Source organism: Malus sylvestris, chromosome 15, assembly GCF_916048215.2.
Source record: "Malus sylvestris chromosome 15, drMalSylv7.2, whole genome shotgun sequence".
NCBI lineage: Eukaryota > Viridiplantae > Streptophyta > Magnoliopsida > Rosales > Rosaceae > Malus > Malus sylvestris.
The window spans coordinates 2,235,384-2,262,339 of NC_062274.1; the positions used below are offsets into that span (position 1 = coordinate 2,235,384).

At 38.2% G+C, this 26,956-nt stretch overlaps 4 protein-coding genes across 7 annotated transcripts; 2 read left to right on the top strand and 2 right to left on the bottom strand.

Moving 5' to 3' along the window:
- Positions 1-616: 616 nt before the first annotated feature.
- LOC126604188 (B3 domain-containing protein Os01g0723500-like) lies at positions 617-4,357 on the bottom strand. Of its 3 annotated transcripts, none has more exons than XR_007616521.1 (7): positions 4,008-4,354; positions 3,184-3,658; positions 2,669-2,862; positions 1,684-2,173; positions 1,276-1,442; positions 736-1,182; positions 617-644 (listed from the first exon to the last, which is right to left on the bottom strand). XR_007616521.1 is itself a non-coding variant. In XM_050271338.1 (7 exons), exons 1-7 carry the CDS (start codon positions 4,083-4,085, stop codon positions 889-891), a joined length of 1,782 nt encoding a protein of 593 aa, XP_050127295.1. In that variant the 5' UTR covers positions 4,086-4,357; the 3' UTR covers positions 651-888. The 3 variants fall into 3 exon arrangements, 2 of the variants coding, with proteins under 2 accessions (XP_050127295.1, XP_050127294.1); XM_050271338.1 differs by lacking the exon at positions 617-644 and adding an exon at positions 2,348-2,431 and having other exon boundaries at positions 651-1,182; positions 4,008-4,357; XM_050271337.1 differs by lacking the exon at positions 617-644 and having other exon boundaries at positions 651-1,182.
- Positions 4,358-6,876: 2,519 nt separating this feature from the next.
- Positions 6,877-10,925, bottom strand: LOC126604068 (uncharacterized). Of its 2 annotated transcripts, none has more exons than XM_050271145.1 (2): positions 10,275-10,925; positions 6,877-10,003 (listed from the first exon to the last, which is right to left on the bottom strand). In XM_050271145.1, exon 2 carries the CDS (start codon positions 9,965-9,967, stop codon positions 7,127-7,129), a length of 2,841 nt encoding a protein of 946 aa, XP_050127102.1. In that variant the 5' UTR covers positions 9,968-10,003; positions 10,275-10,925; the 3' UTR covers positions 6,877-7,126. The 2 variants fall into 2 exon arrangements, with proteins under 2 accessions (XP_050127102.1, XP_050127101.1); XM_050271144.1 differs by having other exon boundaries at positions 6,877-10,134.
- Positions 10,926-15,885: 4,960 nt separating this feature from the next.
- Positions 15,886-19,525, top strand: LOC126604069 (ent-kaurene oxidase, chloroplastic-like). The gene is made up of 8 exons (XM_050271146.1): positions 15,886-16,288; positions 16,389-16,549; positions 17,667-17,828; positions 17,931-18,071; positions 18,185-18,442; positions 18,530-18,691; positions 18,782-18,976; positions 19,065-19,525. The coding sequence occupies exons 1-8, from the start codon at positions 16,066-16,068 to the stop codon at positions 19,374-19,376; spliced, it is 1,614 nt and encodes a 537-aa protein (XP_050127103.1). The 5' UTR covers positions 15,886-16,065; the 3' UTR covers positions 19,377-19,525.
- A 4,166-nt stretch (positions 19,526-23,691) lies between these two features.
- On the top strand, positions 23,692-24,813 carry LOC126605792 (dof zinc finger protein DOF3.1-like). The gene has a single exon (XM_050273228.1). It carries the CDS (start codon positions 23,768-23,770, stop codon positions 24,512-24,514), a length of 747 nt encoding a protein of 248 aa, XP_050129185.1. The 5' UTR covers positions 23,692-23,767; the 3' UTR covers positions 24,515-24,813.
- The last annotated feature ends 2,143 nt before the right edge of the window (positions 24,814-26,956 follow it).

Genomic DNA, 26,956 nt, shown 5'->3' on the forward strand with positions numbered 1-26,956 from the left:
CACAATTTTCTTGAACTTCAGGGTCTATGAGAACGGGACTCTTAGTTTAATGCCATGCTCTTTTTTCTTCGTCAAAGTTCTTAGTGCTCTGCTCAGTGACAATTTCATGGTTAGTCTTGGTACTTTGTTGGTTGAGTCTATTTTCTTCGGCCTGTATTAGTTTTCATGTCTATTTCGGCATCTTATTTGTTGCAACCATTCAAATTGTCATATACTTTTGAACCAGTCGAAGTCGATTATGCTTTAAGAGTAAATATGCATTAATCAGGACCATGGATCTCATCTTTCAACCAACAATATCCCCCTCTGTACTATCATTCATGTCGATTGCATCAAGAGTGCCGTGCCGATCATACGAAAACTCTGAAGAGTGAAATCCGATTATCGTTACAAGTTTCTCCGTGACACTGAGAATTAAAAGCAAAAACAATGCCTGAGAATGTAGTGACCCTAAACAAATGTACAGCATACACCATCACACCATTACACCAGCAAATCGGTTACTCTCCATCCATACCAAAAACGCAGAAACTTTACTCTTTAATGCAGCATGCATTATACCAAACTGAATTCACCAAGGGGTAAACACGTTAAAAGCGATGACAAACGCACATGATTATGTCCGGGGGAAAAGGAAGAAGCGCCTACGCTCACAAAAGACGTTCAGTGAAGTTCTATTAACAATCATATTCATAACAGGAAAGGATGATTTAGGTTGCAGATGACAACACTTACCAATGTTTAGTTAGCAGTTGCCATGACATGAAGAACACAATCAGAGAAAAACATAGCGCAAATAGGAAAGCTCACCACAGAACACGTAGTAGGGATGGTTGAGCTGGATCATGTGTCAGAGAGAAGGTACATTTCTGGTAGATTACACAATCGCTATACTACATTTGATGTTCCTTGTCCGCCTAGATGGTCAAATCCCTTTTTACCAACACCGGAAATGTGCACGTGCATTTCATCCTTACCAACAAGCTCAAAAATGCAAACATCTCCAATGTTAATGTCATTTCCGCGTACAAATGCCATCCACCCTCCACAAAAAGTATGCACCACGCGCCCTTTCGAGTCTGGGACAGAGTTCACAGTCCAACATTCCCCCTTTGAGTTTCGAAGCACAATCTCTGTTTTAAAGTTGGGGAGGTATTCTGTGGAAAACTGGTATGGGATTTTCTGCAAAAGAATAACCAGTCTAAGTATGAACCATCCAAAAGCAATCTTCAAAAGAACAATATAAACATGTGTGCGCGAATTGACAAGGCTCACCAATGTATAAGATCCACTGATGTTGAACTTCTTCATGATTTTCACAAAATTCGGGAAACAAGAAGTGAAAGATCGAGCTATTCTTTCTTCATCAAGTGTTAACTTGATTCTCAAACCACTTGATTTTGAATCCAGTTCATCATCAACAACTTTTTTCCTGCGATTAACTGTCTCCATTTTATGGTTCAGAAACCAATTTAAGTTAGAAAAATGAAAGTGCCCTTGACATCAACCACTTTAAGCAATATTATTATCATGTGTTTCTTAAACACGTCGAAAATCTAATTACATTAGCCTGAGTTTATAGATAAAAGTATAGCATGTTAATCTAGATGAACTTCACGCCATTTCAATAAAAAACATGGATAGCACACATGGCCCCATCTTTGCAAGAACTTGCTTACTTACCCAACTTTTTACTAGCAACTTTTGACTGAGCGAGTGCAGCTTTAGTAAGAGATCTTGATGTGCTGCCATATTTCCTTGTGTCATTAATGAAAGCAGCGTCTTGATCCTTCTTTGATGATAGTTTATCAGCTATCTCTCTTATGCTCTTTGAAAGGACTTTGGGAGAGTTCCCTTTCATTTTCTTTGACAAGCCCTTGATAGTTTTATGCGTAGTGACAGCTAGCCCCGGACTTAACCAACTAGATGTTTCTCCCTTTTGAATGTGGACACGGAATTCAAACTCACGCACAAGTTCAAAAGTGCAGATATCTCCCAGCTGTATGTCATTATAACGAACAAACGCCATCCATCCTCCACAAAGAGTGTGACTAGTATGCACTCTATTACTTGGCACAGAATTGACAGTCCAACTTTCTCCTTTCCAATTTTGAAGGACAATCTTTACTTTGCAGTTTGGTAAATGTGCCACTGAAAATTTATATGGGATATTCTGCAAAACATAAATCAGCCAGTAAAAAATCACTCATACAAGCCCACAACCACAAGTGTGAACACATACAAAAGTTCATACAAGAAAAAGAGCCAAAATCTTTAACACTGATAAATCTGTCAGGTGAATCCCATATAGACTTCCATTCCATGTGAAAAAGAAAAAGCAGAATACCGTGGACATTTTCCAAACCCCAAACCTGAACGACGGAATGAGGAACCACGGGCACAACCTCTGGGTGATTGTGGTTAATTCCATCTGGAAACAGTAACATTAAAGCAAGATTTTACATGGTTTGAGGAATTATGGACAACGAATTGATACCAAATTGGAATCAATAGATTTTTGTTTTTTTTGATGCATGAGCAGATAATTAAAATGGGACAGCATCTCAAATGAGTGAATTGATGCAACACGTATACCTTATGTAAATAAACAAAACATCCCTCATAAGAAGAAAAAGATACAACAACAAAGCCAGAGGGAAGAACCCACCAGAGTATATGAACCACTGATGTTGAAACTTTTTATGATTCTCACGAAATAAGGATTAGAGGAGCTAAATGATGGAGCTACTTCATGTGCTGATGACATCTGTATACAAAGTCTACCATTAACATTTAATCCATCTCCTTTTCCACACATATTTTGGATCGATGCCTTTGCTTTATATGAAACAACATCCAAACCTGCAAGCAATAATAAAAATATCACCAATGCAACTCTATGTATTCAGTTTTGTTTGCACAGATGTACGTAAAACTCATTATTTCAGGGTTGACATTCTAGTGCATGTGAACTTCATTCTTACGCCTAGAATTTTATTACATGAAAACTTGGGCTCGTTCCGTCCTCTCACTCCAAAATAGTTAAAATTATCTGTAATCCAAACAACTTGCTATAAGAGGGAAAAGGAGAGAAAGAAAAAGGGGCAGGCTGTGCAGAATTATCTGGTGACCGGAAGGTTGCCTTTGTGTGGAAAGAGCCAATAGATCAGTTGGTTTTCTTACCAGGATTCTCAAGTGGATTTTTTTCTGTGGAACAAGTTGCTTCTTCTCGACCCTCATCAATGCATTCTGACCGGAATTGAGACGAACCGTTTCTAATCTTCTTCACCGCACCATCAACCAGCTTATTCCCAGATGATGCGACCTCCTCCCTTCTCCTTTTTTGTCCCATATACATATACTTCTCAAAGTTCCTGGAGTCTTGGCCGTATCCAAAACGAAATGCAGCCTCTTTCTCACATGCACTTTGATCAAAAATTAACACGGTGAAACACAAATCACCATCGTATCTAAAAATCAAGAAGTCCCCGCATTCCACATAATGGTCTCTCACAAATGCCGGCCACCCACGATGCAAGAACAAACCACCATTCTGTTGAATCAATTCAACACTCCATTCACTGCCGCTAGGGCCGAACAACGAAACTAACCCAGATGTTCTGCCTTCCATGTGTCTCATGAATCTTTCTGGGATTTTCTGTAGCATGACATTGTATCACCATCCAAAAGTTCAAAAAACACTGAGATTAACCCACCAATATTTTAACTTGGCTAAACTCTGAAGATACAAAAATTATAACTTTTTACAATTTGAGCCTCTCTAGTAACAGAGTAAGATTTTTGCAGGATTACTAATACCAATATGGAATAAACAATTTAACTGTTTACAACTTTAATGCACTAACCCTAATTCCCAAATCCAAAGACACTCACTTTAACATTAATCAGCAGATGTTACACACTAACCCTAATTCCCAACAACCCAGAAGAAAATAAAATTACCCAAACAGATAATGGAAAATCAGAAGAGGGAAGAACAAAATTACCAGTCTTTCAGAGCTCAAATCAGCAGAATAAAACGCAAAAAAATGAGGGCTCCTCACATTCCGAGCTTCCTCTGCCATTGAAATTAGCTCTGCAAGTTTCAAGCTCTAGAAAGAAACCAGAATCTCAGTGAAATTTTCCGAGCAACCAAACAGGTCCCAACATTTTCCCTCGGAATTAAAATTAACGAAGCAAAAAGGAACAAAATTCAAGATGCTATTTGTGCTCGTATAAAATTATTGGGTTTTTTTTTTTAAATTTTTTTTTTCTTTTCAATTTCTGGGGAAATTAGAGAGACGAAATTAAAGCCAGTCGCTCTCTCACTTCCTCCAAGAGCTCGTTGGAGGACATGCAGCGTGGTGTCACGCACGCCGATATCGCGTGACTTCGCGAACTCTCTGACTGACAATGCCACGTGCAATGGGGGGTCAGCAAATCTGGTGCTCACTAGTTACATGCTTAATTTTGCAATCGAGAATTTAGCGAATGGAGAAGCGTCACGTCATCTGGTGGTAATTTGGATTCGTTTAGCGTCAGTTAACCGGGTAATTAGAATTGATGTCAAATAGCATTTTACTACAGTCGTGGAGACTGGGTGAATTCGAACGTAATCAACTTCCTAATCCATCTAAACAAAGATTCAACAAGGATGTATTTTCAATTTCCAATATCTAGATTGCTACTTCCATTGGAGACAATGGCATAGAAAAAACACAGATAAAATATGGTGTTTTTTCCAATAAGCACATAACTGATGTTTTTGTTTTATAGAAAATTAAACCTAGAAGCATTTGTTTTAAAAGTGCTTTCATTCGTTTTAAAAAAGTAAACGAGCGCTTACAAAAGCATAGAGAAGATTTAGCCATCAAGTCACACATCATGAGTTTAATATTCACAATATCCAGAAAACGCATCAAATATGACGAGAATTACTTAGGCAGGCACCTACGTGCTTGATAACAATGTCGGGAAACCAAAAACTTCAGAACCAAACGGCCGATTAGGATCTGTGGCGGGTTATCTTGACGTCCATGAACGCTGTTGAAATTGCACTGGACATCCGTTTGAGCTTGAATAAGCAGACATCACCATCCTTGAGATTGTTGGATTCACAGAAGTTATACCATCCCTTCGTTTTTATGGCTAGACGATTATCAATAGCCTTCCTTCTGGTTCCCCAATGACTTAGGCTCACCGCCCACAATCTTCCGCACGGAGGCCGTTTTCTCTTGCAAACGGTGCAGGAATAGTCTTTCAAAAACACTCGCCAGATTGAGAAAGAATCCGAAAAGAAAAAGAAACTTGAGCACACTTAATTTACAACTCTGCCTAGGGTTCTAACAACAGCATGCTCGACATGAACAAGATGAAATTAACTTCAAAAAAACGTGGAATGGAACACACTCCATACAGGCAAAGAAAGGTAGACCACTTACTACATAAGCCTTGTTAACAAACCCATGGGTCTTTGCCATTTTTCTCTTGGACTGCTTCCTCGACGTTAACCATTTTGTTGTTTTCAAAAGCCCTTTTCCTGAAAAGTAAGTCCAAAGCAACCACAGTCAGATGCAATGCAACATTATTGAGATATAAGATTGTAAACCGATATAAATCTTGTGGGAAAATGGAAGCAAAATCATCTAACCTATGGAACATTGACGATGCTTATAGCTCTGCGCCTTAGAGGAAGTTGCCGTCCTGTTGGCAACTACACCGGAGGCAGGTGGATACTCTTTTGACATCCCAGTATCCCAAAAAGTGCTGTTTTTGGTTTCTTTTCACTCCGACTTCTACAGAAAGCTGGTAGAAGTCGCTGTTCATACGTACAGGAAAACTATCAAACCACATTTCGTAATCATTCAGTTTGACAGAAGAGTTGAAATAATTTACGTTTACGTTAATATGGAAGGTTCTACCGGATATTCAAATCAAGAAGCAATGATTAGGTACAAATACTAACAAGTATTTTCCAAGCACAAAGTGGTTGAGAATCCATGGATGCTATTGGCTGGAGCTTGTACATTGGTTTCGTACTGTGCAGGCGCGCCACCACGTATGACGGCGGAAAGCCTGAAACTCTTGCGTCATCGTCTTTGACTCTCTCTACTACGCCGACCGGGAAATTTTAAAGAATCAGAGAAATTGGGCCTATTAAGTTTAATGGGCTTAGATGAAATAAGAAAAGAAAGGCCCATATTACTCTACGGTATTTGAAGCAACAATTGTTAATTTGCTATTTAGTCCTCACACGGACAAAAGCTAATACCTCTCCATAATAAGTTTTTGATTTTGATGGGATGAAATGTTTTTTGAATTTTTGAAGGCGTTTGGTATGAAGAGAAACGTTGATAGGAATGTTTGACTAGGTCAATTTTCACATGTGACACGATCAGCGAGTTGTGGAGTGAGATTAAAATGCAGAGAATCTCATGCTTTTGTGAGAGGTGTCTTACGAATGACGTGGTCAGACACACAAAAATTTTGTAGTATAATCTGAAAATCATATGCATCAGGAACCATTGGACATGCATTTATGTTTATCTTTTAAATAACATGATTAAGTTGTCTTTCCAATACTAAAGTAAGTCTTTAGTTCAAATCCGACCTACAATGGCTTTTACTATTTGTGACCAATTAGTTCAATTCATCTGATTTCTTTGTTTAAGTGGCGGTGTCTTAAATCTATTGCGTCATCACGTATTTGAACTTCAACATGCTGCGACGTGTGAGATATTAGAGACAGCCCCTCCTTGACGTCTCGGTTTCATGTAAGTTTTTCTTGTGTTCTTCATACCACCCAAATCAAATACACGAAAAACCCTGGCCACACAAGGCAACACCAGAAATTTAGTTTTGAGAAGACTTGTCCCAGAGGATAAATATTCAGACCAATTTTAATTTATATTTCAAGTTACAAACTACTTTTAACTGAGCTAACACCAGTAACACAAAAAATACAATAAAAGATAAGGCAACAAAAGTAAACAAAATAATCTGCTCACAAGAAAATACTCCTGAGGAGGATCAAAAAGAAGAGACCACACAAAAGCATCCTTTCTTTCACTTCCATTTCCTACAAAATAGATAGAAAAACATCCATACAATTTTTACTTTACAAGTGTTACGTTTCGGATTCCTCCGGTACTGGAGGTAATTCATCCCCTTCGACTTCAGCAAACGACGAATCGAGAAACTTGGCAACAAAAGCCCACATCTTGTATACATCTTCAAAGTTGGTCAAGAATCCGAGCGATGCTGTCACAACTTCGACCCTAAAGAACATGTTCTTACCGCCTTGGCGCCCGTTAACCATTGGCTTGCACAAAGATGTGTCTGCCAGATCAAGTCCCCCGCAATGCTGCTGCTTTGGGCCATCCACAATTCGAACATGACTAAGGATGCCAACGCCGAGAGATATGCCATTCTTTTCAGCCAATTTTTGTATGACTTCGGGGTGAACTAGCCCTCTGCCGCTGCCCTGTCTGACATTAAAAGCTACAGCGGCACCCCTTTCGTATTTGATCTTAGGACCATATATCTGCACGAGAGGCACTTCTAAACCTTCATCGGAACCAGGTAACCGAAGTTGAAGCAGCGAGGTGACTAGCCAATTGATGAGATATCGAAGTCTGAGGGTAGTTTTGTTCAGGCCTAACATATTAACATGATCAAGACACCGGCAAACTATCTCAGGCTCCCGCCTTCCCCACTCCTGCTCATCGCCATATTCTCCTTCACTCATAAACTCATCGTCACCAAGGGTAGTCATGGATGTTTCTCCAGGCTCCGATATAAGGCTCGATTTTCCTCTGTGGTTGTCTTCTATGGTAAAAGACACCCTGTGACCCATGCTTAGCTCTCGATCACCTTCTTCTAAACCGAAAAATCTACGACCAGAAAATACCTTTGTTTCCCTTCTTCCCAGAAGTCTGAAGTCACCCTCTGTCTCTCTCCTGATAGCACTGTCTTTTGATTCTTGGCAAATTTCGGAGGATGAGGAAAGCTCAAAGTTACTGTGTTTAAGACCAGAAGTCTGATTGTTTGGCCTAAATCCATCTTCGGTAGAAAGCAACCTAGAATTGTTGGCCATTGAATCTTCCCTGATTTCGGGTTCTTCTTGAACCTCCCTATCATTTCCTGAGGCAGCGTCGGTTTCAGCAAATAGGTCACCTTCAGGAATTCCCTTAGCATGGTCCGGCTCATGTGACACCGATAATACAGCAGCATCGAAAGACAAAACAGGATCTTCATGCAGTCTGAGGTGTGCTCTCTTATCATCATCATCATATATTGGGCTCTTTGGCGATTTTGGTGTCACTTTCGGAGAGAAAAACTTGTTGATTTTCCTCCCAGAAAACCATGTTGGTGGTAAGGGCGAACCTGTTTTCTGTCTCATATGTTGGTCAGAATGATCAGAACCGAATGGGCTCTGACCCAAATCAATCCAGTATGAATTGTCTGATGACTCATCCTCACTGATGATTGGACTCTTCATAACCTCCCCAATCGAAATGCTTTCAGCTTCTTCAAATATGGTGCTTCCATCCCTGTCCGAGTCCTGATCCATCTCTGTCTCAAAGCAATCCCTCACCTGATTGGAAGTGAACACACCCGAAAAAGCAGGCATATGAGACCCCCCATGTGTTTCAGGCACTAATTCTTTGTTACTGTGGACCGCATCATTCTCAATTCCACCTAATCCATCAAGACCATCCACAGAGTCACTCAGGTACTGAGGAAAAACAGGAAGAATCCTCACAATTCCAGTACCAGTCCGCCCACCTTGACTTTGCAGGCTCGCCATTACAGATTTCTTGATCAGAAGACAACCAAATCCAGTTGGGTCAGACCCAAAAACCCTGTAAAATGATGTAATAATGAAATCTGGGCGAAAGAGCGACAACCCTAGTGAATCCATGTCTTTAGGACCCAATGACCCGGCATCAAGCAAAACATGCCAATTGTTCTGCTGAGCAAGTGCCATCCACTGATACGAATACTTCGCCCCAGTCACTCTTGACTGAACCGGAAACACAAAGAGCCCGGTTGCAGAATCCTTCTTCCTCCTCCTCTTGTTTGCAATCTGCTTCTTCAGCTCCCTAGAGCAAAGCTTCAACGTTGGCCATTTAAACCATGAGCTATAAACCTTAGCACCTTTCTCTTTCGCCTTCTGCGCCATCCAGTTCACAGACTGGCTCTCATGATCAAACATTGTCAACAACTTCTTATTTGTGCCGAAAGGGTAAGATTCAGCTAGCAATTTAAATGCAGACCCTCTACTGACAGTAAAAACAAGACCATATTCGTGTTCGGGGATGTTCAAGTAATCCATAATCCTAGTTTTTATGTCATGTTCAACACAGCCTGTCTCAGCACCTCCGTAGAGAGCATGGTTACTCAAATTTGCAGTTATTTCCGACAATGTAAACGAACATGTTTCCCAATACAGTTGAGCTTGAAGATTCGAAAACAACCCGAAACCGCAGTAATCAAGACATACCCTTGCAAGCGATTCAGAGAGGTGATTGTACTCCTCTGCCCTCAAATGGTCAATCTTTTCAGAAGACTGGAACTTTGGGTACATTGTGAGGAACTTGTTGAAGGCTTCACGGAGGTGAGGAATTGAATCATCTGTGGAGAATGTCCGGTCCGCCGCGAGCGCCGTCGCGCGCAGAAACTCCTTCTGGGCGTGGAGCCTGGCAAGGGATCTCGACCGTCCAAAGCTGCCGTCTTGATTTGGGGTCTGATCAGAATCAATGTCTTGGGATTTGGAAAGCGACCCATCTTCTGACGCCTCCTCAAGAGCCTCCCGGAGCCTGTTTTCTTGCAGCTGCCGGAGAACTGACGGCTTCCGCTTGGCGTCGACGGCCAAACCAGAACCGTCGTCTCTCCTCCTCCTGGTCTTCTTCTCCATTAGTAGTGCTGCACAGTGAGATATTGGCTTCCATACTGAAAGATGCATATCGGTCCCTCTCTCTCTCTAAAACCAGTCTGATTACTGCTGCCCAGAACCAGATAATCAGTCTGAATGCAAAAAGGGGTCTCTGTATTTGAAAAAAGATTCAAATTTTGGGGCTTGAGAGATTGAATCACATTTCAAATTTTGGAGCTTTAATTTATTTTTTTCACCTGAAACATTCAAACAATAAAGAGAAATATTCTTCCATTTAAACCCAGAACTTTATGGTGAGATCTGAAAGGACTACTGGTCAGAAAAGGAAAAGACATAAAACATAAAGGACGTATCTGATAAGGAAGGAACTACTCACCTTAATTTATCATCATCCAATGTGATCACAGACAAAACCCCCAACTTTTGAAAAATCATAGAATAAACAAAACCCAATATTTCCCCGGAAAAGGAATTCAAAACTCGGAAATCCCACGACCCATTTGCTATTGAATTCTGAGATTCTTGGGGCCAAACCAATTAAAGATTAAGTCTTTTGAGGGGAAAGATAATCCAGAAAAAAAAAAAAAAAAAAAAAAAACCCAATAAATCAAAATTTGAAAGGTTAAGAAGATAAAAAATGGTGCCCAGGAATCAAATGAAAAGACTCAAAGGAACACAGAAGAAAGAAGGATTAAAGCAGGGAGAAAAATAAAGGCAGCAGAACGAAATCGCTTCCTTCAACAGCTCCTCTCTCAGACTCAACCACTTGCAGCAGTGGAGAACCGATAGAAATGCAAGAGATGTCAACAAATGGTTTGGCAACCCGTCAAATTGTTTCATTTAATATGGGCAGTTAATACAGACATGTCTACATTTAATGTTTCCTGTTTTTGTTACCTCCCAACATTAAATACTCCACCTCCCCTCTTCACTCATTTGATTTTCCAGTTTATTTTTTATTTTAGCGCTCACTTTCTCTCTCCTCGCTCTCTTTCTCTCTCAGCAATTTCAATTTGGAGGAGAATGTTTGAGAAAAGTTTGAGGGCTCCTTTGACCTCGCGTACGTACCCTTTCATGTACCCCATATAATCATAAGTTGCCGCTAAGTGCGATGAGATATTTGTAAAAGGAGACATGAAACCCATGTTCATATATAGATATATTTTTCAAGTAAACTGATCGTGTATCGGAATGTTAATCGTTAATTTATACAGCATTGTTAGTTTATTTTATTGTTGTCACATTATCGATTAAGTTGAGAAGAAATCTTTATTTTCTTCTTATATAATATCATAATTTCATACTAAGTTAGCTTTACGATGATATTGTTCTTTAAGAACAGTTTAGTACGCACAGATAGCCTAAAGGCATAGGGACGGTTTAGTCGATGAAAGTCTCTTCATAATTATGTTATGAATTAACCAATAAAATTAAATTAAAAATCACAATTGCAAATCAATGAATGATGCATGCATTGTGGTGTCCCGCTTTAGTTAGCTGTCACCATTTCGAAAGGTGGTCAACTTAAATGATATTTTGCTTTTCATTTTTTTTATATATTTTAGGAGATATAATGGTCGATAATCTTTATAAAATCATGTGGCAACAAATTGCCTACACTTTGTTTGTTGCCTCCAGGAAATATGAATAATCACTTCACTGCCTCAACAACCTTTGAATCGAAACAGAGCAAAAACCTTAAATAGTGTCCTTAATATTATGGAAATGTAAATTCCCAGATTTCCTGTTGAGACGAGCTTCCATTTTGTTTTTGTTTTTGTTTTCTGGTTATGGAGCTTCCAAGGAATTTCAGTGCAAAAGGTTATTCACTTGTTTTGGATATTGACCAATTTGACCTAAAACTTTCAATACTAATTCTTACTGTGCATTCCTTCTAACTTTGACAAATTCGAGACCAGTCAGAATTTAATTAGTTATAGAGTGTACTGAACTATTTTTGTATGGATTGAACTCACCTGTTTTGTTGCGATATTTATTTATGTTTTCGTAAGTATTATTCATCAAATTATCAGAAAAACGGACATTTATATATATATATATATATATATATATATATATGAGACCCTTTAAGGGAAAAGATTTCTATTTTTCAAAAAATGACGACACTCTCTTAACTATTATATTTAACTTTAATGAAATTTTGTGGTTGAGATTAAATCATAGGTCACAGAATTTCATTAAAATCAAATTTAACAGTCAAGATGATGTTTCCATTTTTTTTTTAATGGAGATCCCTTCCCTTAAAGCCTTATATATATGTATATATTACTTGGCAAACGTATGATTGAATACTCTTAAAACAAAACTGAATGTAGATTAACTAATCTCATAACAAACAGTCAAAGATAATAAAGTAAGGATAATGACCTACCAAAACATAAAATAAATAAACACTAAAGTAATGCAGAGTTCACCACCATATATTTTTTTATAAGCCTATGAAACGTGAGGTCCAATATTTTCGTTTAAATATTATTTCCAAGATATTTGGCTACCCGATATAATAGGGTTTTCTTCTTCCCAAAAACATAAGATAAGAGCAGCAGAAGTTCCTAGTCTTCTGGATTCTGAAAAGTTTTTACCACATACATCTGTCTTGTATATATATATATATTTAATTTTCTTCTGTTTGTTTGCTGAGATGCCACGCCATGAGTTAACCCCAAGCAAGAACAACGTCTGCATCTTGTACTTGTACATAATTAATCCAATTCTTGAGGAGAGGTAGATCGACTCCCACCAAATATATCGATACTTGTATATTTTCCTTGAAAGATATAGGTATTAAAACAAGAAAGTGATTGAGTTTTGCATGCTAATTTTAGTTTTTCACATTCCTTTTTATTTTAATAATTGAATTGAATAAATCAAACATAATCAACCATCAAAATTAAACATGAGTGTGTAAGAGACCTATCGAAGTAAGTGAAACTAGAGCAAGTTGTTTTTTGATACTCAATTATAATTTTCACTACATTGTAATAAGAAAAAAACTTAAGTAGGGCACCGAATCATATTATACATAAAAAGTTATTATAAAAACATGAAATTTGACTACGTGCTTTGGTTTTACTAATCATATGGTGATCATTCTCACTTTGGCATGAGAGTTACACTAATCAAGCAGACTTACACAAACTTTTTCTAATTGGTCTGATAGGGATGCTACAGTTTTCGTTGATTTCTGAATACGAATTAGGGTAAATTAGGTATCATATTTTGTTGTGTGTGCATGGCATGTATATCATAATGCAGCACAGCTCGAAATACGACGTTTCATGTTTTGCATGCTTCATGGTTGGTGCTTTTGTGGTCCACCGCGCAATATACGTACTGTGCTTGTAGCTTAATATATAGACATGGAATGGATATTGCCTGTTGGTTGGTTTGTGGAGCGCAAAGTGACAAAGGCGTAGGTGCGGTGCGGTGCTGTGCTGCTGGGTTCATTACCTTATATATTAGTTCAACAATATTTTTGGTTAATTCCTGAATTATTCAGCAGACCCACCGTCCCTTTTCCTTTTGAATTTGGTACCCTTGCCTTGTGTTTTTTTCTATTATTTTCTTCTCTTGTTGAATATGATGATGATGATTGATGATGTCAATTCCATTCAAATTTTGCTTTACCTAAAAGTTCATCATTAGTTTTTCTAAAGTAAAGCAATTGAGAACATTAATGGGGACTACCATGCAAAAATATAACATCTCTCTCTCTCTGTGTTTGGTGACTTTTGGCCCTCGAGACGAGTCTCCACATGAGATTTGAGACGACCTTGCCAATTGCCAAGTGCAACGTGAAGTGTTTGTGGCTGGAGGTGGACTGTCTTTTCCATGCAAAGATAAATCCTCGAGTGTAAATGTCCGTCATAAGCCATAGCTCTACTGTTCCCAACTACGTGTCTCCTTTATATCTCTTACTAGTATTTTGACATGCTCTTATAAACAAGTACGACATCATGCTTCTTACGAGTGTGCCGCAGCATTGGACATCGGCACTTGAAGGCGTAAATATCTCTAGTCTGTGTTGTCTTTCAACAATAATTAATTCTTTGAAATAACAAGTAATCATCTGTAAGAAATGTGAACATCTATGAAATATGGTATGGTGGTCGAAAATGGAATTTACATGGAACATTGGGCTGGAGTTTTAACAAATATTGGGCTGGAGCTGGGAGAAAGACTTTCTTAAACAATAAAGTCGAGCCTTATTGCCAAATGAATCCAATCAAGATAAAAGCTTGCCAAAACCTTTGGATTGGGCCGGCCACAAATTGTTGCAATTACACTGAACCAACATAACAATTCCCTTTTTAACGCTTGAACCCAAAAGTTTTTGTGTGGCACGGCGCAATTTTTACTCGGTCTAAATTAAAGTGATGGTCACCTCTTTATTGGTTATTTATTTATTAATTTGGTTTAATTGATTTAAAATACGAATTTGAAAATTTAAATTAATTTATCGGTAATTGGTGTTGGGTGGGTATCATCCTCACTTTAAAGAGGTGAGAACAAATGCACTCCTTTTATTTGATTCATTGAATCTTTTAGAAGTGATTTCTCACATATATATTTTTTAGTTTTGATATTGAACCCAAAAAAATTATATGTACTTCACTTATAATCTTATCCGCCACTAATCAATTTTCTATTAAGAAAATGTTAGGGATATTTTCTTTATAGACCGTATTTTGTAAACCACATAATCTACAATTAATGGTTGAATTCTATTTTTAGTGATTTAAATAAGGAATCTAACAATCAATTGTCACACCATGTGGTTTACAAATATGATTTGTAAAGATGATATCTCCAGCATCATCCAAATACAATGTAAATGGTAAAACACATCAACACCATTGTTTACTCTTATTATTATAACACGTGATATAATATATCACGTAACTTAAACAGAACAATATGTGGAAACATAGTAAACAGAGCAAACACTTTGTTTTGGTTACACGTACAAGGTATCTTTATTCATGTGTTTCCAATTCGAGGCCATGTCATGAATGGAACCTGGAACCCCTTCGATACCCATGTGACATCTCAATCCCCTATTTCGTCTTCACGCCTGATAACGACTGCTCCGTTTCCAAAACGGCACAAACTTTCTAAATGCAAGAATCCAGATCAATACCGCAACTATGATCCACATTGCATAACCGTTCTCGAACTTTTTAAGTACAAAGACGTTGACATGATCAAGTTTAGAGAGCCATGAGCTGGGGAGAAATTTATTTAGGACGTGAATGTCATTGCGACATATTTTAAATAGTACGAGATTGACTCAAAACATTATCGTTTTTTTTAAGGAACAATTGGTGACAAGTTACGGGAATACTCATGGAGGCATTTCAATGTTTGGTTTCCATACCAACAGCGAGTTTCGAACTCCAGTATCATTATCGTTCAATATAAACGTAATTGCATGTATCATTGACTTGTCAATCAATCACTTGATTCTCGAATAATTTATTATTTAAGTGATTTAATATTCAAGTCAAATGATCTTGCAGCTCCAATATGGCTAGTATAACAGAGTCTTTAACTCTAATTAACCAATTACGTAATCTTTATTTGGTAAGACTTATTATGGTCGGATATAAAAATATAAATGCGATTACGAGTATCTTCCATTTGATAATAGACTTGATTAAGAAATATCCTAACAACTAACAAAGGATTGTCCATACTCGCATAATAATTGTTCTAACATGTGTTAAACCTTTTCATAATAAGAACATATAATTGAAGATCGTAAAAAACGTTCTCATGAATGAACCGATTCCTCTTCTTCTAATTTATTGTAATTCTCGTTGATATGGTTTAAGAGTAAAGAGCCATGGTACAACAAAGATGTCATCCATCTGATATTTCTAGTTAATCATATTTATTGTATGTTATAACGGGGTTTAGTAGCATTTCGGTCGACATACTATAGTGGGCATATTCCTCTCCTCAGCTTCCTTATAAAGACGACGAATTTTCATCTTGTCTTTTAGCCAACTCACTCCCTGGTAATGTTTATCATGCCACCCTAACCCTGTTTAACTTCCCTTTTTATCACACCGTAATCTTCCGCTCATTCCAATCCCCCCTCTCGATCGTATCGGTATATATCTGTGCTGTTCTCTGCTGGGTGAATGCAACTTGCACAACCAACCCACAGCAGCAGACCCAGCACCTTTCCTCTCAGCTTCCTCAGAAAATCAATGGCCCCCTTGAGCCAGATTCTCCAAGATTTCCAAGCAATGCCCTTTGCATTCCCTGCTGCCATTGCTGCTCTGTCTCTGCTCTTCCTGTTTTCCGTCAAATCTTTCGTCTTTACCAAGAAGAATGCTTTTTCCAAACTCCCTTCTGTTCCAGGTACTTATTTCTAATTTCCCACTTTTATTTTAGTGTTTTTTTGGTTGGGGATTTATGAGTTTTGATGAAATGGTTGGTGGGTAAATTGGGAAATTTGCAGTTGTGCCAGGGCTGCCTCTGGTGGGGAACTTGCTACAGCTGAAGGAGAAGAAGCCGTACAAGACGTTTACTAGGTGGGCTGAGGAGTACGGGCCAATATATTCCATCAAGACTGGTGCTTCCACCATGGTTGTTCTCAATTCAACTGATGTCGCCAAAGAGGTAGATTTCTTTTACTCAGTGATTGAAAGACGTGAGTTAGAGCAGTTGGCTTGGGAGCGCGGGCGCAGCGTCTTCCAAGTTCGAGAACTCACTACTCTAAATTAGAGTAATTAGAATACAATAGAGAAATGATTTCCGCATGTTTTTTCTTTTTACACACCTTGTTTATTCATGTTCGTGAATACTCTTTCAATTTATTTATTTCAAAGGCTAAAAGTAAATCAGGGTTTGTACCTAGATGGAAAATGTGTGCGAAAATCACTTTTTTTTATAGAATAGCCTTTGTCAAATAAGGAAAAAAATATTCACTAGGAACGATGTCACATGATCGAAGGGTACTTATGTTATTTGCTGGATAAGTAAATTGACCTTCATTGAAGTTTGTTTTTACCAAGTGAAATCAGAGTTTATCCATCACTGAAACTTCCGAGTGAGATTATTTGGTTGAGTTTGGCCTTTGGACCGGTTGACTTGGTTAGTCTACCAGTCTTCACCATTTTTCTTTGGTTGGTGTGGACTTCAGAAATTGTTTAAAATTATTTAGAAAAAAACTAACTCTCAAGGATTATTGTTTTAAATTCGGCTGAAGTTTGGTTGCAAACAGAGAACTCGGAGTGATATCGTGTTCACAACTTTGAAATTTGATCTAGAGGAGAGTCGAATTTTCTCAGGCTTTGATTTTTTGAATCTCTTCATGCAGAGTAATTAATTAATCCGTGCAACGAAAACTGAGTAGCTGAAGTTGGCAATTTATGAGAAGCATAGTTTAGCATTTGCAATTAACATATTGTGTTCTATCTTAAAGCCACGAAAGATCCATTCGACTGAGTTTTCTACTGATTTCCGACTTATGGGTGTAATATTTTCCATTGACATCGTTATAGAGTTGATGAGCAATAGGCATGTCCTTGACGCGTATTGCAACGCTCAAGGGTTATAACAATGAAAGTTCTGGTTCTTAATAATTCAATATGTTCTGATGAACTAATGTATTACGGGGATGGTTTTATCCTCTACATACGAATGCTTATGTATCATTGATTCATTATCGTATTTTTTCCTTGTATGAAGGGTTGTAATAATCGGTAACCAGTTTCTGCTCTAATGATTGTTTCAGGCCATGGTGACCAGATATCCGTCCATGTCAACGAAAAAGCTATCAAATGCACTAAAGATTCTCACTTTCGATAAATGTATGGTTGCAATAAGTGACTACAACGATTTTCACAAGATGATAAAACGATACATACTCACAAATGTTCTTGGAGCGAATGCTCAGGTTTGTTGTTGCGGTTGTTGTTCTAACTTAAAGCGCATACTATTTCTTATGCCATCATATGGTAGATCTTGTTATATAACTCCATTAATTAATTATATTCAGAAGCGGCACCGAAGCCACAGAGATACCATGAGGGATAATGTTGCAAGCCGATTGCATGCTCATGTAAAGAACTCTCCTCAAGAAGCTATAAATTTCAGAAAGATATTCGAGTCTGAACTCTTTGGAATTTCTTTGAAGCAAGTGAGTGTTGCTTTTATTTTAGTAGTATAAGTATTCTGTAACGCTTGTTCCTTATACTTGATGTTACAACTGCGAAGTTGAGAATCTAGTAGAATCTAACATAATGGATGCAGGCTATAGGTAAGAACATAGAAGACGGCATTTATGTGGAGGAGCTTGGTACTACATTATCAAGAGACGAGATCTTTAAGGTTCTTGTGCTTGACATAATGGAGGGTGCAATCGAGGTTGATTGGAGAGACTTCTTCCCTTACCTGAGATGGGTTCCTAATAAGACCATAGAGAATAAAATTCAGAGACTCTATCACCGCAGGAAAGCAGTAATGAATGCCCTGATCAAGGAGCAGAAGAAGCGAATTGCTTCAGGAGAGGTTCTCTTTTCTTGCTTTCAAATACAGTCTCTTTTTTTGGGAACTTCTTAGTAGTTGTATCTGTAACTTGACTGATGTATGAAACAGGAATTGAATTGTTATATTGACTACTTGCTTTCTGAAGCAAAAACGCTAACACCAGAGCAAATAGTCATGTTGCTTTGGGAGACAATTATCGAGACAGCGGATACTACATTGGTAACAACAGAGTGGGCTATGTATGAACTTGCAAAAGATCAGAAACGACAGGTTATTTCTATTTTTTTCTATTTTGTATGCACAACGTTTTTCTTTTACGTAGTAACTGTCATTGGCTAACTTTGCCTCGTAATGTAACAGGATCGTCTCTTTGAAGAAATCCAAAATGTTTGTGGAACCAACAAGATTAATGAGGAACACTTGTCCCAGATGCCGTATCTGGGTGCTGTTTTCCATGAGACTTTAAGGAAGCACAGTCCAGCTCCTATAGTTCCTCTAAGATATGTGCATGAAGATACCCAATTAGGCGGTTACTATGTTCCAGCCGGAACAGAGGTACCTGAGAAATGTTTCCATTAGATTTATTTTTTCACTTTTTCACAACATTGTTATCGATCTTTTACTAAGTTGTGTTATTGTGCAGATCGCGATTAACATATACGGGTGCAACATGGACAAGAACCAATGGGAAAGCCCCGAAGAATGGAAGCCAGAGAGATTTTTGGAACCAAAATACGATCCAATCGATTTGTACAAGACAATGGCATTTGGAGCTGGAAAGAGGGTGTGTGCCGGTTCTCTTCAGGCGATGCTGATAGCGTGCACCACCATCGGAAGGCTGGTACAGGAGTTTGAGTGGAATCTGAGAGATGGAGAAGAGGAAAATGTGGACACCGTCGGGCTCACCACTCACAAACTGCATCCAATGCATGCAATCCTCAAACCAAGAAATTAGTAGCCTAGAAAGTTAGGCTTAAAAATACTTCTAGATGGTTTTGGGATTTTATCAACCTGAAGAGACATGTAATATCACAGTTGAATAAGTTTTGAGTGTCTTTTTTTGGTTGAATAATATCAAACATCCTTGTATCTTTTTTGCAAACACTTACCGTAGTACCGTAGAATCTTTTTTAATAGAGCGTATGATGTCGACAATCGTTTATTTTTACTTTTATTTTAGTACCGTGAGATTTATTTAAGTAAAGCTTACGACGCGGATCATCGATAACGACGGGAATTGGAGTTTTGGGATGCCCCATTTCCCTACCGACCTCGTAAAGACAATTCCATCCACTCAAGGAGACTTTTGGGATACCCAAACCGGGTATCTATTTGTATTGTAGGGTTTGAGATTACAATGGATTAAAATTAAATTTCAATGGTTGGAATATTCAAAATTAAATATCGGCGACCTATCATATATCATTGACATACTAAAATTTTATTATTTTAGCGGTGAGAGATGAAATTAGAGCGTTTGTTGTTTCCGAAAATTTTATTTATTTCATTTTATATGTTATAGAAACAAAAAACAACCCACAAATTCGATATCATTTGGATCCCTTCGTTCCTTCTGTCATACATCTTTAGAACAACTGCTATAACGGAAAATTGAACCAACACATTGAAATTTCACAAGAATAGCCTAATTTTTACTACTTGTTAACTTTTTTACTAATAATTTTGGAGCAAAAAACCATATCGTGTAAATTTTTTATAACTTAGGTGGTTAAAATCATTATAAAAGTAGCGCAATTGATCACCTCATATCCAGCGTCACTTTTCTGAAAGATACACAAAAGTAAAATTAAAGAAGCATGTATAGATTCTTTGAACTTGCCCCCACTTGACCGTACCAACGTCTTTGGGGCACATTGAACATAGACCTGGATCATTTGTACAAAATAGACTTTTGGGGTGTTTTGTCCGGCCACTTGCTAATGGCGATTGAAGAGTTTCGGTGAGCTACTGTTGGAAGTATTTCGCAGTAAAAACTAAGTTGTCGTGCAAGGAGTTTATCGCTTAAATAGTTAAAAGCATCTATAAATGCTATTTTGTGGTTTATTCTCTTGATTATCTCATGTAGCCTGTGTCGAATTTAAACACTAAAAAACTAAAATGTCAATGTTGATGTATTTATACTGACAACTAACTAGCTAGGGTGAAGTACACACAGCATTTGTCACACCAATCATTTTGTAATGGCAACATTATTTAAGCCTCAGTTAAGTCGTTTTGGAGAAATTTTTTGAAGTGCTCAATATTCAAGCAGATATTTCAAGTGTCATAAAATAAATAGAAGAACACAGGTGATTAAGCTGTTAGTTTGGTCGCATCGCCTTGTGGAGTAAGCATAAAATGGTAATTATTCTCTGTCACCTTAATTAATTAATGTTAGTACCTGTGTGTTGTTGCCATGCAGAATTGCAAGTTCTGGCGGTGGCCGAATGGTCGGTTCTATGTGAGCCCAAAAGGGATAACAAAAGGACTTCAATTGGTCAAACCGTCCTATATCCTTCATTTGTGGCTAATTTCTTCTTCAATGTTATAGATGGGTTAGATACAACGAAAGTTTGAAAATGGATCAGCTCGTAGCACGAATGGGGTGAGTAAACAGTTGAATATGCAACTAATAACCAAGCAATCACTTTCAGTGCAGAAAGATAAAGGAAGTTTAATTAGCATCCTGTTCGAAGGTAAATGCATGTTTAAAACATGTAACTAAATTGGTATTGCTATATTGGATTGACACATATCGATCCTTCCTTCTGATTCGTTTCGGACTGCTTCATAATTTAACACTGCTAAAACATTTGTGCATGGAACTTGTACTTTCTTTATGCAAGAAAGTTGACGTGTGAAACAAGAGGCTGCTGATGGATGTCATGGCCAAATTAATCGAATAATTAAGGCATCTGATTTCATACTTAAGCAGTGATTGCTATTAGCATGACCGCTAATAGAACCAGATCCGTCATATTATCACCAGATAAACACAATACTTAGTAGCATCTCAGTACCAAATAGTTTATTAAAACAAAACAAAAGACTCCGTTATACCATTCTCCTCATGCAAAAAAAGAGATTGAATATGAGAAATGTAATCACACGTGAATGTACAATCACGTTACACTTAGACCCAAGTTTTTCTTCCTGAATTAGGGTTAGTGCTAGGGTTTAGTATGGTGTACAGGGGACTGTCGGTAGTCACCGTTGAGAAGTCGTCAAAAACACTGACCGGAAAAATGGGGCTGAAAGGTGACAGTGATCGGCATAAACTCCATACTATGTGATTGACAGTAACAGAAAGAAGACATTGTCGCGGAAGAGCATCTGTAGTTTTGACACAGATCGATGACTTCCTCCCTTTATAGCTTGGCTTGGCTAGTTGCTGGAGCCGCTTGCGTACTAGCCTTATACTATGTACGAGCTCATACGCACCAAAAACTAGTACGTACTCATTACTCACCATGCAACGCTCGTTTTTTTCTTTTACCCTCATTTCTCTCTGTTGATTCTCTAATCCTCTTTTGATTTTATCAATCTAACAATTAGAGAAAAATAGAGAAGTACAAAGGTATGAAAAAAGAGGTGCGAAACTCGCTGTCATGAACTAAGTAAATGAGCAAATAAATGTATATGCCAAATATTTTATAATTAACGATCTAACGATTGAGAATCTTATGATATAATATGTATTGACATGTACTCGAAAAACCCACGAAAAAAAAAGGAAATGAAAGGTAGCAGGGTCGCGGGGAGCAAGAACTACGACAAAGTTGAAGCGAATGACTGAAAGGGGGTGAGTTGAGTGACCTGGGCACCAAGTACCACTCATTACTTGCGATAAGAATCTTGAGGGTAGGGAGCTGCACGACTAGCTGGCATGTAAATGTAGCTAGGGTTCTGGTACTATTAGACTAGACACAAGGCTTTAGTACCGAGAGAGGAGGTACACACGATATCCAAGGGGCGGAGCAGAGGAGAGAACATAAGCATCCATGCTACAATATATGCATGATATGTATAGTTTGTTCAAGTGGATGCTCGTGATTTAATAATTGTATGTATTATGTAATGAGGGAGATAAGAAGACAAAAAAATATTAATTTAGATATAAAAAGAGAAAATTTTAAACAGGCGCTTGCCGAGCTTCTAAAGAGTCTTCCGTATCGCACTTATAACAAAAAAAATTCTCTTCTATGTTTGAATCTCAAACGAATCAACGCTAATCTCACGTAATACGAGAATGGCTCTCTACATTTATGCATGAAATGCGAAGAGAGAGATCATGTACGAGTGTGATGTATGATAGTTGGTTCAAGTTGTGGTAAGTCGTGAGTAAAAACTGTGACACTGGACACGAAAATATTAGTGAGAGAGACAGGAGGTAAACACGATACCCCAGGAGAGGAAGGAGGAAGAAGAAGGGACAGGCAAAACCAATTATTGTATCCCACGCTGCCCGACACCCATCATATTGTCGGTCCTCATTTATTCTCCCCCCTATTCAACGGTTAATTAGCCCCCCGGAGTACATGTTCCTTTTCCCTCTCTTTTTTTCATTTATTCATAACAAACAAGTTATTGTTACACTCCATGTTATGAACTACGAAGAACCATATTAATCTCATAAAAAAATTGGACCGTGCTAATATGTATTTACAAATTGAAGAAAGTTTGAACGCGAAAAATAATGTGCTGGAAAAGAAAGTTTGGACACAAAACAAAATATGCTGAAAAGAATATCGTAACGATAATAGCAATACAACTTGATTTTTTAAAAGTTATATTTTTCCGAGATTATAAATATGGTGAATTAAAGATAAATAAAACTGAAATTTAAAAAAATGACGGTCTGCATAAAAAAAAATTATAAAAAAAATCTCAGTAAAAAGAAGGGGGAGAACTTTTTAAAATAATATTGCAGGGATCGAGGAAGAACTTGGTCCGATTCATTTCCGACCGAGAGCCAAGTTGATGACAAGAACAAGGTTGAGTAGAGATCACGCAAACCCTAACTGATACGCCAGCTTCCCCACGGGCCACAAGACACACCACGAAAATCTGCCAATCACATTCACCCACGTCACCACCTCCGTGCATGTCACTAAATATTAACCGAACAGTTAATTTAAAAAAAAAGCAGATAAATACGAAAGGATAAGTTTACCCACTTAAATTTACAAAATCAGATTAATCGGGAGGTGGTAATTCAGCCGTCCCACGTGTCACTCGCGCCACCTTCTTCACTCCTCGATAAAACCCTCCTCTCTACTTCCAAAATATCTCCCCCCGCTCTCTGCCCAAATTCCCCCCTACTTTCTCCAAACGACCACACTCACGATGCCGTTTGACTCTGCCGACGCGCTAATGCAACCGTCGATGACGACGAGAGTCCAGCACAGCCTGGGCCACCCTCCGCCGCAGCAGACCGAGCCGCTTCACTGCCCCCGCTGCGATTCTGACAACACCAAGTTCTGCTACTACAACAATTACAACCTCGCCCAGCCACGCCACTTCTGCAAGTCCTGCCGCCGATACTGGACCCACGGCGGAACCCTCCGCAATGTCCCCGTCGGCGGCGGGTCTCGCAAGAACACCAAGCGTTCTCGCCCATCCTGCTCTTCCTCCTCGGGCTCGCCCTCCTCCTCTTCACTGACCCAGGAGGTCAGCTCCGTCGCGCCCGCTAAACCCAATTCCTTTCCGGTGGAACCGAAGCCTGAGACGGCGACGGATCACGAAAAACTGATGGACCTGAACGAGAGCGCTGTTGGGAACGGTGGCTTCACTTCTCTGTTGAGTGCCCAGGGCCCACCTGCATCTGGCTTCATGGCGTTTAGCGGGTTCGGGTACGGGTTGGGGCTCGGGCAAGGGTTTGACGAAGTGGGTACTTTCGGCTACGACGGCGGCAGAGGAGCGCTCGCTTATCCCGATGTCGGTGATTTTACAAATGTTATCCACAACAATGGAGCTGTTTCTGGGGGTTCTGTCGGGTGCAACACGTGGCAGATTATGACTGGTGGTGATGGTGGGATAGCAGAGAACAATGGTGATTGCTTTGCCTGGCCGGAGCTGGAGACTTCCAAGTAACAAAAGCTACTCTTCTGACCCATTATTCGGAAGAAAAAGAAAAAGGTTTAATTTTCCTTTTCTGGGTTATGGGTTTTGGTTCTAGTTTCTGATCATGTCCTTTTGTTATCTGGGTCGGGTTTCGGTGGTGGGTTATGGTATAGATATATCGCTATAGGTTACAAAAGTTAGTTGCTTTTGCTGGCTTCTCTGTTGTCTGGTTTAGGGTTTAGTTTTTCTTGGGTCCTGTAAATGCTCCGTCTTTTGGACACAAAACGCTGCAAGAAAATGGACAAAGACGACTGCTTTTTGGGTTAAAATGCATTTACCTTCCATTTAATTTTATCTTCTGGGAGAAATTTTATATCTTCATTTGACCAGCAATCGATTTTTATAAACTTGTGTTTATCAACGATAATTAAATCGTACGTGTTAATAGAAAAGGCTGATCCATGTCAAGTGGGAAATTAACCAAAATGACGAAATGATGAATTTCCTCCAAGTATGTTATCAATACTTGCTCGCTATTTATTTGTTGATCGTTATTGTTGATATATAATCGATATTCTGGTAATGTTAGTCAAGTTCTTGTTTTTAACTTCTCTATCAGATTTTTTTTTTCTTGGATTCTAAATGTATCCACAGAATCAGTATAAGGGCATGATGAATAATCGAGTCCCACATCGTTAACTTCGGTTGAAGAAGATTAATTAGTGGATCCAGATTATCTTTCTTTTTCGAATTCCCTCCCTCCAGTCTCCTCCTGCGTGAATGCTTACGATTAAGCTTTAACTTCTTTACCGAGAAAAATTCGAGGAAATGAGGGGAAGGTAGGAGATCTGCAGAAAAGATAATCCTCCTCTTAATTAATAGGGTTAGTAAAGAAACCAGACATGACTGATAGTTTAGTAAAGAGTAAATATTCTACTTCAGAAATGGACAACAATTAACCTTATACTGCTCAGTGTAGGTTTTAAGGTTTTTATACTTTATGATTCATCTCTACCGTCAACCTTCAACCTTCAACGTTGGAATTGAACAGTGAGTTTATTTTCTCTTCTGTTTGTCATGATGTTGAAAATGTCAGAATTTTGAGCCTTGCCACCGACCAGGGACCACTTCCATGCATCCTTCCCGAAACTGTCGTTTTCAGGTTGATATGTTGCTGAAGACTTGTTTGGGCCTCATTTGGAATTATCATTTGAATATTTTATCAGGGTTAATTTATATATTTACATGGAAGAAAATGTAAGAAATGTTGTTTTTCCCTTTAAATTTCCTTGATTTGTGCTATACAGTTGAATTGAGGGTAAATCCAATGCACCGTAGGTAATTAAGAATTATATAGAAAACCTACAGAAGTCATGGTCAACAATGCTAACCTTATCCTCACTATTAAATTCTCAATGCTTTATTATTGACAAAAGGTTTTAGTTCAATAATGAGCGGGTTAATTTTTGTGAGTAGATGTCGTATTTATGTAGACAAACAATGGCTACGATTCTCCTATTATATTCTTGTAGAAAATCAATATCATCTTTCAATTTTAATACAAGTGAGTAATTCATGATTCATTTCAGTCTCAATCCTTTGTAAACTTGAAGACAACCAAAACATCTTTCAATAAGATTTTTTAAAACTAATATCGATACACTTGTGCTCATATTCTAACACTACGTTTATCTCACCGCCAAAATTACTCTGAGTGTAACTAACTAGGATATCTATATTTTATGATATAATTAGTATAAACAAGTAAAAACTAAGACCATCAACATTGTAAATTAGAAGTATTAATATTGTGTATCTACTTGTATATATATATATATATATATGTGTGTGAGATGTAAGATTCAATTTTCGTGAATAACGAGGTTTACCGCAAAATGAAATGAAATCCTCCTGGTTGGTCTTCAATCTTCAAAAGTGTTATATTTGTCTGATTTGTATACTCATAATTAGATCCCAATCCCGCTCGCAAGTTTATAGGGTTGCTGGTGGCACTGGCAGTATATACATGAACATGATGATTACGTAGGGATATGATGAATTGGAATAAACAATCATGTTGTTTATGCGTATGATGATATCGCATTTAATCACGGAGAGCGCCAGCTTGCCTTTGGATCATCCACTCGAGTCTCGACCATTATCCATGCATGCATGCATGCCCACAGCGGATGCACTTAATTAATTAATTAATTCAATTTACGGTAACTCCACTAATTGCTCTCTGCTAATTGAAATCATAATTAAACATATGATTATTCAATATAAATATGCATATATATAGGTCTCTGATCCGGTGGAGTCATCATTCTTGTGGGGATATTTGTGAGCCCCACCCCCACCAAACCCATATTTTTCCTTTTTTAATTCGATGCAATTTTGTTTACCACTCTCAAATGTGGTAACGGTTGCTATCCTATTTATCATTTTTAATTGAGTTTAAATTTCGAAACG